The following is a 15,581-nucleotide window of genomic DNA, read 5'->3' on the forward strand; positions in this document are numbered from 1 at the left end:
TTTGAAATTCTTTTGTGTTTACTTGTAACGTAGTTATTTAATAATTTAATATGTAAAAATACTTTGGAAATACTAGTGTACATTTCGGACTTTACGATAAATGACAACTGTTTAAAGCCGGGTGCGCGTCAGGTGATTAAAGTTCTATCTTTGTCACTCTTTGCTATTATAAGCAGAACAGCAACATTTCAAACTGTCAATTTGCTTAAGAATGTAGACCTGTTTTATAACTGCTTTTATGACGAGACACTGCAGGGGTCGAATGAGGGTCATTACTTAAATTTTGTTTATTTAATTCAGTTAATCACATTTTTGGAATCTGATTTCAGAAAACGCTTCACAAAGCCTATTTCTCCAAATGGTTTTCGATTTATTACATGTTGTCAAAAATTGGGATATCCCAATTTTGATTCGTAGGCCACCAGACGACATTTGCGCCATTCGTTTATAAACGAACGAAACTTATAAATAAGCGTTGTTGTAGGTAAGTAATTATAATTATTTAGGTTCTACGATAATGTTCTATGGTGACCCACGAATCAAATGGGTGAGTGAGACTGAACGGTACTTATATGAGTAATAAATAATGTGAAAAATACATAAATGTTTAACAATTTTTATTATTTTTATATAAAATACACATCAAAAACATTACAAAATGCATAAACATCAGCCGACACACTACACTTTCTTTGATAACAAAACAATAAATAGCACAGTAAGCACATTTTTTTTATTACTGGGCCATTTTCAATTTGCATTAAGTATTAAATAGGTACCTGTTTATTATAAATTAAAATGCAAACTAAACTGTATTAAGTGCCAGTGCAAATACAAATAGGTAGCAAATAGGGCAGTTGGCTCACGGAAATACCTAGATAGTGAGCGTTTTCAGGTAGTTTACAAGATTCATAAATATGGTGATGATAAAACTTTACCAACCCACGTTTGCTTTATCAGGGTTCTAACTATGGTGCTCATCATTAACCGACTTCAAAAAAAGGAGGAGGTTATATTCTTAGAATAGTTACTGGGGGTCATTCCCCCTATGTGATGTGCATGTCACCTACCAATTCGTTAACATTTTTCACACTTGCTTATGCAATTGTGTTATCATTCTTATTTGTACAAGTAATAAATAAATCGGGTACCTATATATAAATAAATAGGAATAATTCTGTCCTAGATCCTACCTACATATACACATGAATGTATTATAATTTCATACTATGGCATATATAGAAAAACCGACCTGAGACTTTATTGTCTAACACGCTCGCTCTCACCACTTCTTTCTATACTGTTACACAGGTAGAAATTGTATTTGCGATAGAGAGAGTGAAATATCAAGACACATCTATTTACACAGATTTGACACTTATAGTAAAAAGAGAGTAGGTAGGTACCTACATTAAAAAAAAACACTTATTGCGATCGCGCGTGGGTTAAACAAAAAGCCTACTGGACCACATTGCAGTAGAATTCAAGCTGTTTAAATATGTGGATTTTGAATTGATTCTTATTGATAATTTAGCTTGTAATTTATTAATGCAATGGCTACCGGTCAAATAATGCCCTTGTTAGTAATTCAACATTTTAATATTTTCAAAAATAACTTTATACCACCCCAGTGCTTTACTGGATGGACGAGTGAGTATGCAGTAGTGTAGTGAAGTAACGAATATCCTATTCCTCATATTCGCGAATGCAAGTATTCAACTTAACATTCGCGGATGCGAATGTGAATATAGACTTTTTGATCGTTTACTTTTTTATGAAATTGAAGACTAGCTAATGATAATTTCACGCCCAATAACTGATGTTTATTATTAAAAACCAGATAACTAGTCTCAAGACCCATGACATTTTGGGATTATTCATTCAACTTCGACTCTAAAGCATATTTATTATAGTTGAAATAGTCATGATAAGTACGAGTATAATTTATGCTTACCTAACTTTCACTTTGATCCCGCAAATACGTTCTCAAAATATTCGCACAATCATCTGTGAATGCGAATATTGAAAATGGTTCGAATATTCGTTAATGAGACTGCGAATACAAATATTCGTTACATCACTAGTACTTAGCCTATCTCATTTTTCCACGAAAACAAGTGAACTCTTTTCTTTTAAACTCCCGTAGTAAAAACCAAAAATTTAAAATAGTACTACTGTGTGCTATGTGTAGACTATATAAGCACTTCCCGTATCCACGTGATGCCTAATTGGAATCATTGTACCTACCTACTAATAGTATTTCGCCGCCTTTAAAAATTCTAAATATTTGACTAAGCATAGGCAGGTACTGGAAAATCAATTACAATAAAATGCTAACCATGGATGGGTGTACCATGGAAGGAGGGAGGTGTCTCCATCCGAAATGGGCCTGGACTGTTATTCCAGGGTTCTTTCCTCCTCCTATACATTATTTAGATACAGAAAATTGATAGTTTCCTCCATCGTAGTAAAATATTAACAATTATCCATGGTTCATACATTCAGTTAAAAAGAACAGAAGTCAAATGCAAATTGCTGACTATTGTTTTCCATCAGGGGGGTTGAAAAACTCCCAATGATGGTGATGAATCGTTCGACTATCGCTGAGACCGAACATGATCAAACCGGCAATCAACACCAAAAATATTACTAAAGCCATTTGCACATCCTTTTTATCCTCAGCTCCACTAACATAGGAGACGAAAGTGTTAAATATGTTTCTGATAGTTCTGGTGATAGAGTTGTGGCAAACGCGCAGAAATTGTGCTCCTGCCTCAGTGACGGTTGGCTCATGCGTTTTGACTGGACCCGGCATGCGTCTTGGCGAAGGCCGTGTCCTTGCCTCATCTGAGCTGGACTCCGAGTGCGGGGCAGGCCGGCGCTTGGTGCGTCTCGTTGGCGGGGGAGGTGATTGATGCTGTGTTTCGTGGAATTCAGTGAAGGGTCTTTCCCTCATGGCTGCTGGTCTATGGTAAAATGACGCCGGAGGCATAGTTATATCTTGAAGATATGAGTATAAAAGAGGAGTTAGGTCAGGAGGAGGCGGCCTCTGCGGAGGCGAAGCCGCGTCTTCTTCATTTATAGCCTTAGGTGGAGGTGAAGGTGGTTGTGCGGTTAACGGTTCATCACTATGAGGTTCCAATGTTGCTTTTGTATCTGTTTTTGGTGTTTCGATAGGCTGTTCATCAGTTTGAGTGTGTTCTTCTCTGCTTATGGGTCTGGGTAAATCTGATCTATCTTGGGCTTGCTCTGCTGTTGTACTTGTTGAAATTTCAGCAAACTTCTTTACAATTTCATCAATTACTAACTGTGAAAATTCAATTCCACTAACTGATATATGCCCTGATTTTGAATCCAGCTCGGCCACTTGCAGAGTCATGCCTTCTATATCTGATACTAAAATTTTACTGGCTTGAAGTTCAGAAACGTTAAGTCGACCCACGTCTAAATCTCTAACTTGAAGTCGCTGGGTCACTAAATTATCCAACTGAACATCTCTACTGGTATCATTGACTCGTTCAAGAGCTTGTTCCTCCCTAGATGAAACAGTAGCTTTTCTAGGAACAGGACTTACACTCGATATACTTTTTGGTCTCGGAAGCGGAGGAACACCGGGGACTTGAGATTCATCGATATCAATGTGTTGTACCGTGAGAGATGCTTCCGTTAACATTTCATCACGTTCGTTTATCCTTGTCGGACTTGAAACACGTCTTTCTACTAGAATTACCGTAGGTGATGTGCGACCAATATTTGGTTTCGATAATTCGGTAATTTTGGGATCTGAGAGTTTAAAAGACTTTTCAGATCTCGACGTTGGGCGGGACACTCGTGGGCTTTCAGCTATCTTACTATGTGATTTGCTCCTATAAGGCTCTTCATTAACAATATCTCTTAAAGAGCTAGACATAGAATAATCTAAATTTTCTTCCATCCCCAATTCAAAATCGACATCATCAGGGAGTGGATCTGTCTGAGTTGATACTTCTATTTCTACAACATCGTCCATTTTTATTTCGCCTTGGATATAAGCCATGGGTTCTTCCAAAGCTTGTACGTCAATGATGCTCTTTTTTTCGTTCTTCCGCCTCTTTGGCCCCCTTGGTGGTCTTGGTGGAGGAGGAAGTGGTCTATCTTTCATCTTACTCACAACTTCACCCGAATTCAAGTCCTTGTGAACTTCTTCAAATTGTTGCTCGTCAATTTCTACGTACTGAGTAAGATCGGCACTAATAGACCGTTTCGAGAAACTATCCAAAGTCATGAGGCTTGTAGAGGATTTCTTTCTTGGTGGTCGATTAGGCAGATCTTTTTTAACGGACTCAACCGTATAATATTTCCTTTCCGAGCTGTTACTTTTGCGGCGTCTTACGGGCGGAGTCTTGCTATGGGATCGTCGCGCAGTCTTGTTCGGTCCATAAGAAGTCTTATCGACGGTGGCGTAACCTGGACTTTCGCGACGTAAACCTTTTTCAGGTTCGGTGTAATCAATGGGAGGCAAATGTGTGTCGAGAGTCAACGATTCTGCACCATGAGAAGTACGGTCGTCGTCACACAGAGATGTTCCCCTGGAACTTCTTGAGCGATTACGCCGCGGTGGCAAAGGGCTGTGCTCAGTTACAGCGGTCGTACTTTGAGGTACAATGTATTCGTGCTCAGTCCTATACACGATTATCTGTAAAAAAGAAAAAAACTGTTAAAAAATACTGAGATATAGATACACTCCGTGAGCTCTTAAAAAACCTTCGGATTTTAAAAGCATGCTTCAGATATTGACGACGACACGCGATCGTGATACGCGGTTCTGTTCAGTTATAAACTTGCAAAACTTTTCAAAGTTACAGTAAAAAGTTATGTAAAGTCCTTCAGTACAAAATGAACCTTGCTGTAATAATATTACGCTTCTTTATCTTTTTCTAATTTAAATTCAGACTTTTTGTCATGATACAAATAAAACAAAATCAGAATTTTCGAATTCTTCATCGTTAATTTAAATTGAGAACACCCCGCCTTAACACACTAAGTACTTTTGTTTGGAAGCTCTTGTTATACAGTATCTACTTCTCTTGGGTATGTCAATAGTACATTGTGCATTAAGGGGCGTAAGAAGGGGATTACTAACGAGAGTCTCTGGAGGCGGAGGGCTTTTGATGACCCGAGTTTGTAATCCTCTTACGGCCCGTGATACACACAATGATTTTCATCGAATTGCGAGGAAAAAAATGCTTAAAAAAATTTGTTGTCCAAACACTTCACAGTTCAGCAAAAGCAAGACACTAATAAAACAACTGAATATAATGTGGCTACCCGCCAATACAGGGGAATACTACAAAATTCGAAAATCAAAGTTCGTATCGTACCGTCCCTCTCACTCTCGTATTAAATAATATTGGCGACATTGGCGTCAGGAAAACGATATGAGCTTCGATTTTCGAACTTCGTGGTAGCCCCCCTGATTGACACTTTTTTCGAGCCGTCAACCATAGATAATACTAAGAACCGTGTTTATTTCAGAATTCGAATGGTCTAACGGCCAGATTATTCCAACATGCTAAAAAAAATATTGACTAATTTTATTGCTTTCAATTTAAAATATAAAATAACGAAGTTTCATGAAGCGTGGAAAATTTTATGGTGTAAAATTAGGTTCCTTATAGCTAAGTTTTAAATTATGTAAATAAAACGAAGGCTGACATGAAACCTCTTTAGTCTGAAATGACGTACCTACTAACTTTTTAAAACTAAAGTCATAACTCCCTTGGGGAGGAAAACTTTGGGAAAACTATACGTAAATCCATAATTGAGGAACAATTGAGGCCATTGTCCTTTGGTATACAGGCATGGAATAACGTTATTGACGAGCAAGTGTGATGAAAATGATTTTTTTTGGTCTGCTTTCGTTTAATATTTTTTAATGTACTTTTCGAAATCCCCGTTGCTTCTATAACTCGGTCTTGAACCTTATTAAAATATTTACCATCAACACTTTTCTTAAAACTTTCAGCTTCTTTACAAAATATTTATATACGTTATAAACAATTCCCCATGATTGACTATTTACCGAAATACCCTGTTTAAGTTGACTCGCCATGGAAATCAATTTCCGAAAAATAACGAACTAAATAAATATGTACCCAAGTAGTGGTTTTAGTTGCTCTATACATATAAATCAATGAAAACACAACGAGTAAACTCTTCGCGTGATGGATTGCTTCTAAGCATCTCTTAGTAGTCTGTGCTACTAAGTCAAAAAGACAATTGTCATTTTCTACTAACGAATCATTCCGATTTCCCCCGAAACCCGACGGTTTTTCTAAGAGCTCGCGGATTGTACTTATTTACATGATTTATTACGACAGGTTTATATAATTATAAAATACGAGTATGTAGAAAAATTACGATTAAGTGAGCTTAATTAAACAATTAATGGTATTATAATGACAAAACTCTTCTATTACGCAGGTTTTCTAGTCAAATACAAAATACTCTTACATTTTTGTTCCAATGTAATCGTAAGAATACATGTATTTGATATGTTGGACATTACCCATACAGTAAAATGAGGTTTTGTACGCTCTTTATGCTCTACCCACTATTGTAATACAAGCTTAAACCAGCACTGTCATCAAAAATACTTAAGTATGTACACAAAACTTTAAGCCAATTTGATCACTTGGAGTGGGCTAAATTTCACTCACAAGATTTAATTACAAACAGACATACACAGACACTGGAACAGGTGGAACTAAATAAAAGTTTAAAACACAAAGGAATGTGTGTATACCCTATGTATAGGTACCTAACGCAATCTAAAACCTACTTGTACTTTAATCAAAATAAATGCAATTGGACCTAATGTAATCGTGTAACTCTAAACGAGCTGCAAACGAACATTTATTTAGAAACTGCTCTAACGGTTTCAATTAAATTTTGTACGTAGACGAAATTTTGTCTTCCAAACTGATTTAGGTTAGTTTCATCCCAAAAAATATTGAGGTAATTAATGTGCTTGTACTATAGATATACTATTTACTTACCTATGCTTTTAATTTAACACAATAAATAGTAGAAATGAACGTGAAGTATACCTAACGCAGCTCGATAGATCAGACGTAAATAAATCACAGATAAAAATTGTATACGTAGCTAATTTAATGTTAATTGAATCGGCCACTTGAAATCGCTCCTAACGAGTAACTTCTGCTGTTTTCGCAGATATATAGGTTAAGCATCGGAACAAACGGTATTCCAAAATTATAATACAAGACATAGCGAACGCGACGATTGTGTTGGAGAATCGCCAAAATAAATTATTTAGTTCGTACAGTCAGCGCCGCGTAAAATTAACAAAATGCGTAAAACACTACTGATACAGCTGGTCAAAGTGTGCATGTATGTTATAAACGCGTGCGACCTATAAAAATATAAACGAGTCATTTTAGGATTTAAGGTACACGATGGTTTAATCGAATCTAACATCAAAAAATGAAACGATGACGACGGTGGCTCAGATCTGTGCACCGATAGGTAGGATTTTTTTTAATGCGAAAACGTAATATTAATTACTGGAGCTTTTACGTATGTATATTGCTTATAGGTAGACAAAAACAAAGGACAGAATTGCAAGCACTACACAATAGTATTTTATACAATCGGTATGTAATATGAATTATGGCTTCTAAAAGTCGATTACCTACCGTTATTGATTAGACTTTGCACAGTGAGGCTAATAAATAAGGTAAGAGATATAAATTATGTAATAATTGGATAAAATATATTTTTTCTATAAGTAAAATACTGAAATTAACCAACATCCTAAAATCCTTAGCTAAATTTTCTGGAAGTTATTTTTCAAATATTCGTAAATTATTTTAGGGATTTTAACAATTTCCTGAGCATTACTAGATAAAATACTGTCTTCCCAGTTTTATACATAAGTGTGTCTTCCAATCAGTTTAACTAACATTACACTCATTAACCCATTTGACAAATAAACGCCAACAAATAATATAAACATGGTCTGAATTAATTGTCTATGATTAACCAAATAATTATTAATTTTAACAAATCACAAAGCAAAACAGACTGTCCGGATACCTAACTTCAATTAATCTTCTTCTTCTCTTTTAAAATATGGCTTTTCTGTCCTATTAATAGGACAATTTCGCCATTGTCAAAGTACTCTTTGAGAAGGACGTTGTGCGGTGATTCTAGTTTGCAACTTTAAAAAATGACAGACACGAGAGCAATATAAAATTTTGTGATCACTGTTCACTGGGTTAATCGCCGCATAAAACACTATCAAAATTATACTCCAACTAGCCAAAGAAACAGAAATAGCAAAATTAGATATTGCCTTCATCCGCCATGTTCGAATGCTACAAATCGAATCTCTCAATTAATCAAGGTGGTAGCTGAGCGTTTGCGTCACGTCATAATTCAGTGAAGAACGAGTTTGAATTATTTTATGTATTTTGTGATGTGATGTCAGTAGTCAGTACCCTAAATACGGCTCGGGTTGCTCCATGTGGAATGATCCGAATGATCCTTTGTAAATATTTTAAAATGTTTTTTTATTCGTCAGTTTTTAATATTTTTTCCGTTTCCCGTACAAAATATTAATTAAATTTTTCATTTCATTAGTCAGTATTATACATACCATAACAGACATTTAGATCAGCACTAAAAAGATTAAAATACATGAGTAGAAAAATAGCATTTCGTCATGGAGAGGAGAGGGAAGAAGCACCATCTCTGTGTGTGTACGCAAAAGTGTCCGATGAAAGGTGTTAATAAATGGAGTAATATCACTGATTAGTGTTTTGGATTTTATTTCCAAAATAGAATCACCGTTCACGTTTTCCAATTACAGTTATTTTTAAATAATATTTAGGTAGGTACTAAATTAAACCACGTTTGCAACTTTTCCAGCTAGCTAGACACTGCAACTCTTCCCCTATAAGAGATTGTTATCATTCCCTAGGCAATACATAAGTACCTGGGCGACCAAGCTTTGCTCGGGCTAAAACTCGATAACAAGCGTTTTCCTAGAGATAAGACCAAGCTAGATCGATTTTTCATCGAAATCGTTGGAGCCTTTTCAGTGATTCTGATTATATATATATATACACACACACGAATTTCTCGTTTAATGGTATTACGAATTACGAGTAAATAGATTTTTTTTGCGACTTGTCAGGCAGCAGATGAGACGTGTTTGTATGATAAAAAGAAATGCCAATACGATCCGAAGAATGGTATACGTACTAACTTAATTTGGGTATTACTTACGTCTTCTCTTTGCTCGGGAGGCTCTTCCCATAATTCGGCTGCTGGAACGTCTTTAAAATCATTCAGTGATGAATGTCTAAAATCCTTCTTGGCGAACTTCTTTTTCCGTTGCGGTGGCATAGGCAATGTTTGAGACTGGATTGGTATATCCTCAGGATATTGTATCACGTCATCGTTGGCATATTCGTGTATAGAACGTAAATCATTCGGTGGGCAAAACTCCAGTTGATTACGAAGTTCATTAAAATGTTCAGTTTCCATATCATCATTTAATTGATGTTGCACTTGGTCTTCAGACAGGCCCAGATCCACCTCACTGAAATTCATTTCTGGATCCATGTTATCGTCAATGTACTTTACCGATTCAAGTTCCATTTCTTTTTTCTTTCTCTTAGCTCGTGAGGGGCGCACCGGTGGGAATGTATAATAGCCGTCATCTCTATCGTTTATATCTTCGCTTGAATAGTGTATAGGCTCATTTTCATCCATCATAAGCTCTGGGTCGGCTTCTGGTTCATTGGAGTAGACATTTTCGTCGTTAACGCCGGAATTACTGCCCATTAAAGCTAGGGCATTTTTCGGAATTTTAAATGCTTGTCGTATTTCGTCACTCAAGTATTCTCTTACTTGAATATTTTCGCGAGAAATTCCTCGCGGTCGTACAAAAAATTCGTCGTTGTCTATTTCGTTTATAACATGAGAGTATTCTTCTTTTAACGGTGAGTCATCAGGAAATGATTGGTCATTGTTTTCATTTAATTGAGGTTGTTCCCCCGCATCTTGCATGTATTCAGAATCTAATTTATCAAAATCGTACGTAGCTTCATACTGCTGCCTTTCATTAATTTCAGGTTCATAGCTTTCTGTATTTCCATATTCTCGTGGCTCGCTGGGACTATCTGGAATAGGTGACGATGGATGTATCGTACTTTTCTTCATTCGGGTAAACGTAAATGTAGGTGGTGGAGTTTCTTCTCTATCTAAGTTCGGAGAAGACGAGGTTTTAGGGAGTTCAGTTTTATTTTTTCGGTTGAAGAGTCTAGGGTACGTTTTAACTTCAAACTCAACTGGTTCTTCACTTCTCACGTCAGTACTTGATCCGTTAGTATAGTTTTCGTCTGTTTTACTTGCCTTTTTTCTACCCAAACTCGGAAAATTGAAATTGCTTCTATCGGGCATTTTTAGCTTTGAAAAATCGGGAACATTGAACTTAGGCCTATCTGGTAAAGTGAATTTCTTTCTATCTCCGAAGGATAATTTTTCAGAAATGTTTATCTTCTTAAATCTCGGTCGATCTGGTAAGCTAAATTTTCTTTTATCAGGTAAAGTAAACTTGGGCCTATCAGGCAATGTGAATTTAGGACGTTCAGGCATTTTAAATTTTGGTCGTTCTGATTTTGGTTTATCTGCCGTACTAGACGGCTTTGGTTTCATACTTTGTAATTTTGATTTCAACTTTCCAGCTTGTGTTTTTAATTTTCCAGTGCCTTCTTTGATACGTTGTTGGATTTTGGCGTCAATTCCCTCGGAAGGTTTTCCTCTGCTGTCTCGTTTCAAGGGTAAATTTTCCAAAGCGGATGAATCTACTTGACTTGTACTAATGTCACACTCGGTTCGTGACATCGTTGACGGGGTATTTACAAAATATCTTTCCTCGATATCTTTTTGGAGAATTTCAGCATTCATGATACCTTCACTCCTATCATTATGATCTTTATCCTCTTGCTGCTCTTCTTCGTCTGAAGTATGTTGTAAATATTTACGTTCTAAGGAAGTTGTACTGGATAGTTCGTCTTCAGTTTTAACGATTGTGAGTTTTGATTCTTCTCGAGGCATCGTGTAGACAATATTCGGGGGTGGTTTTTCGATGATTTCATATTCGTGATCACTGAAAAGTAAAAAACTTATGTTGAAATAGCTTTTGAAAAATAAAATTCCATTTGGAGTAGCATTATGAAGTAACATTTTAATTCGCGAAGCAGGGACAATAATACACAATTATAAGGTTAGTCGCAAAATTAGAGCTTCGTCGCTAAAGTTTTGAGTTATATTTATATCACGTAGTCTACGCACACACGTTTCTCGAGTCACAATTAGGCCACCCATCGATGCTCGTTTTAGCCGCAGCAGTCACCGGGCAAAACACATTTAAATGACTTTGAATTTATTTTGCAGCTCATAACTTTGATCATAAATGCTGCATTGCTGTCAAGAATTACGGCGGTAGACTTACCTCTCGTTTGAAATAAAATTGCTAGCTCGCGATGTCGGTCTGGTCCCAACTGGATTTACTCTTTCCGGTAGCAAAGAATCACTTTGAAAAAATTGACAAGCACAGCGAACATCAGGTGTATAAACATGGACACTGCCTTCTCTGGTGGGTAACACAGGTTTTTCTAAAGGAGTCCCGCCCTCTGATGTCCATCGCCGAAGCTTGCTCATTACTATTAAGTACCAAAAATGAAAGCCAGGTCATATTCAGTGGCCGTCGTACAAGAAAACCAAACGAGCTAGACCGGTATTGGATAACGAGCAGGGATGCATTACGTGTTCCTAAAAGCCTGGCAGTAAATGAACTAATCACCGGAGTGAAAGCAGCCGCGAGCACTGATCACTGATGACAATATTAAAGAGCTTTACCAATGTGCAGGAAGACTCGTCCGTATCTATATTTATCAAGTAGTGAGAAGATAGCGCGTTCGCTTTGCATGTGTTGAAACAGCTGTTATGTCACAATTACGTATGCCGCACGAGTAAAAATAAAAATAGGATACAATGTATTAAGTAAGTAAAAAAAAAGAATTATTTACCTGGAGGGTTTAGACCATTCCTTTTCAAAAATTTCGACACCATTTTTTTTCTGTAGCATTGCTTGTGGGCTTGGTGTTGGAGACGTCTCAATAGGTATTACAGTTGTTTGTTCAGTACTAGGCTCAACTTCATTATCGAATATTTCGGTGATAGTAATATTTGGAGAGTCATTCTTCGGTCTTGTTTCATCTAATTGATTTTGAAATACTTCTTCGACGTTTGGTTCGTCTGCATCCATTTCTTCATCAAGGAGAATAGCTTCCTTATTAGAATTCTGAACATTATGTAGTTTTTCCATGATATGTTCCTGAGACTTCAGAGATGTTTCATCTTCTATAACTAAACTAGGATCTTGCGAAGCAATAGATTTTTTCTCTTGAAAACTTTCATTTTCTTTGTTGCTGTTATTCTCACGTTCCGTTTCATAAACATCGGGTGAGAAATGAAGTGATTTTTCCGGATCTTGACCTTTTGACTCTTCAATGTCCTCATAAATGTGCTCCTTTTTCTTTCTGGGTGGTGGAGTATCTATACTCATGGTCTTACTCATTTCATCTGAATCGCCGAGTTTGATGGCACTAAATTTTTGGCGCCGAACTGCTCCTGGAGATGACTTTAACTGTCGTATTTCTTGCCCTTCTTTGTTTTTCTTACGTTTTGGTTCTGGTGATTTTTCGCCTTCACTTTTTTCAAGCTTGTTAAGGGTTCTATCTGCTAAGTGTTTAATTTTATTAACTAATGGATGACAACATTTTGTTTTTTCGCGTGTTTCTGTAACTCCGATGTATTGTTGATCAGGTATGCGTCGCTTTAATATTCCTTTTGGAGAAACATTTTTAGGTTCAAGTACTGGCGCCAATAAATGGGAACTCGGTTGGCTTTCTGATTGCACTCCTATATAGGCATTCATTGCCTGATTTATAGCGTCGTCTTCAGAGTCTAAAGACACTTCCTTGGAGAAGTTTGGTATGTGCACACCTTCATCTTCTCCTTCTTCGCCATGTCTACGACTGCTTCCCGGCGACGAGTCAAGGTTTAGAATTCTTTGCCCTCCTCCGTCAACAGGGGAATGTGTTCGGGATCGTGAAAGTTCACGGGACATACTTCTTCGTGGTGTTGTTTCCCTGATGATATCTTCAGCAGTTATTTCACCTTCTAAAGGTGGTTTAAAAAGATGAGTCCAAGGGTAACGCCCCAACTTACGAGCTCTTCGTAAATCATTCCATTGGTATTCCTTAATTGGTACTTGCGCAGTTTCTTTATCTGGTGACAATTCAGATTCCATATGTTTTATTTAATATTTAAATGTTATTCACAGACACATAAGTATTTAAGAGAAGCTTGTGACTAATAAAATATAAAGTTATTTTCTCAATGCAGACCCACTTTTTCACCGTTAAACTAAGAACACAACATGTCGTTTCAGAGTGAGCATCTGTAAATGAAAACACATTGGATCTGCGTGGGTTTGTGTGGAAATAGGTGTGAATAAGTTGCGTACCTACTGTGTGTAACAAATTATTTTGGACTAGTGCCGCGGCTTTACCTTTATTCAATCCGAACACTCACAACCAACCCATCATTGGTATTTGTTTATATCTCAAAAAGACTCACTGAACGTGGGGTTTTGTGTTTGATTAGAAACGATCTGTGACCTGTACAAAATCTCTGTTCAACTGGGCGAAGCGTCGTGGTGCGTGCAAGCGCGCTAAATATAAGATTGAGCATGAATTTATTTTTGGGAAGGATTTCGCGTCATCGGTAAAACTACAGCCCAGACTATGTTTTTTAGTGGCTCTGTAACGCGAAATGAAACAAATTGATTACTAAATGTTTATTTTATTGTAAAAACTTACCTATATTCACTGGTGCCGTAACATGAAATACATAATAAATTATTAAGAACCTCTGTTCGCTTGAACAAAGTCCAAACTGTTACGACGCGGCTGCTCTGTTCTCAGCGTGACAACTTCATTAACTATATAGAAATATATACGTTGTTACTGTTCGTAAAAGGTACATGGCACTAAACCGCCTCGGAAAAGATTAATAGATAACTTCAAAGACATCAGACTTCAAATAATATTTATTTATTTATTGAATTACAGAATTGGTGATAATAAAGTAGTACTTATTTCAATTAATATAAATGTCATTTATATAAAGCTAGCTTTTGCTCGCGGCTTCGCTGGCGTTAAATTTGGGGTAACATAGATTTCATTTCTACGAATCTTTTTTCCGTGTTTTGATTGATTTTTCGGAAGATTACCTATATGGAAATACAAATACAGACGTTTCAGACAGACAGACAGATGGTGCAAATTTTGAAATTAAAAAATCAACCTACATAATCATAATTCATACCAACTTTGAACTCCAGCTGTTTCACATATTCAGGAGTAGAATTTTGAAGAACGTTAAATGGACTACCTTTTTCTTTTGACCGCAATTTCGACGATAGTTATTAGATAATTCCCGCGAGATAAGAATTAGTAAATAGTAAATACTATAGAAAGCTACACTGTTTTTTTTTATCTTTATAGCTATTTCAGTCTTTCATGATCCTGGCCGGACTACCTGGATGTCACTGCCAGATTATTGTATTGCCACCAGATTTACATAAGTATGCCAAATCTACAGTCCTTAGGTTAATTAGTTTAACTTGTGCGTTTTATGATTCAGTTAATTAATCTAAAAACGTTTTATCCCGTGGGAATTTTGGGAAATCTTGAAACAGTTTTTGCCTGTTAGTATTATCTACCTGAATGCCAAATTTGAGGTCTCATGTCTCATATTTATAATTACGGAGTTAAGGCCGCTTTGAAGCGAAAATATAAATCGCATTTATTCCCTATCCCGTGAGAAGTTCGAAAAATCCCTTTTTACCTACTTACCTTTCTAATATCAAGTCTCTAAATCAGCTAGTTGGCTAGTATAAAACAGTACGCCTATTCTTTACCCGTGGGAGTTTCGGTAAATTCTGAAAATTGTTTTAACTGTTAGTATTAGCTACTTTAATGTCAAATTTGAAGTCCCTTAATAATAGTTACGGAAATAGGGTAATTTGAATGTGAAAATATAAATCCCATTTATTCACTATCCCGTGGGAATTTCGAGAAATCCTGAAAATTGTTTTTAGCTGTTAGTATTACCTACTTGCATGCCAAATTTGAAGTTTCTAATAATTATAGTTACTGAAATAGGGCCATTTCCCGTGGGAATTTCAAAAAATCCCTTCTTAGTGTAACCTCTAAGTCACTTAAGGTATATGTATGCCAAATTTCAAGCAAGCTTCAGCGGTTTGGGCTGTGCGTTGATATATCAGTCAGTCAGTCAGCCAGTCAGGACTTTGAATTTTATATCTATGTATATACTATCTATACTAATATTATAAAGAGAAAACCTTTGGATTTTTGGATGTTTATTACGAATTAACTCAAAAACTACTGGACCGATTTAAAATATTCTTTCACTATTAG

General features: G+C 36.4%; 1 protein-coding gene across 4 annotated transcripts; it reads right to left on the reverse strand.

Moving 5' to 3' along the window:
- Window positions 1-602: 602 nt before the first annotated feature.
- LOC141432648 (uncharacterized) lies at window positions 603-13,794 on the reverse strand. Of its 4 annotated transcripts, none has more exons than XM_074094360.1 (4): window positions 13,649-13,794; window positions 12,102-13,365; window positions 9,292-11,179; window positions 603-4,675 (listed from the first exon to the last, which is right to left on the reverse strand). In XM_074094360.1, exons 2-4 carry the CDS (start codon window positions 13,202-13,204, stop codon window positions 2,540-2,542), a joined length of 5,127 nt encoding a protein of 1,708 aa, XP_073950461.1. In that variant the 5' UTR covers window positions 13,205-13,365; window positions 13,649-13,794; the 3' UTR covers window positions 603-2,539. The 4 variants fall into 4 exon arrangements, with proteins under 4 accessions (XP_073950461.1, XP_073950468.1, XP_073950453.1 ...); XM_074094367.1 differs by having other exon boundaries at window positions 13,608-13,794; XM_074094352.1 differs by having other exon boundaries at window positions 13,604-13,794.
- Window positions 13,795-15,581: the final 1,787 nt, after the last annotated feature.

The sequence above is a fragment of the Choristoneura fumiferana genome, chromosome Z, assembly GCF_025370935.1.
Source record: "Choristoneura fumiferana chromosome Z, NRCan_CFum_1, whole genome shotgun sequence".
Taxonomy (NCBI): Eukaryota; Metazoa; Arthropoda; class Insecta; order Lepidoptera; family Tortricidae; genus Choristoneura; species Choristoneura fumiferana.

Excerpts from the sequence above, each read along its gene's own strand:
- LOC141432648 (XM_074094343.1), bottom strand. The coding sequence starts at position 13,387 with ATGGAATCTGAATTGTCACCAGATAAAGAAACTGCGCAAGTACCAATT. Across the intron at positions 11,180-12,101 it reads GAATGGTCTAAACCCTCCAG|TGATCACGAATATGAAATCA; the intron begins GTAAATAATTCT and ends TTTACTTTTCAG. Across the intron at positions 4,676-9,291 it reads CTCCCGAGCAAAGAGAAGAC|ATAATCGTGTATAGGACTGA; the intron begins GTAAGTAATACC and ends TCTTTTTTACAG.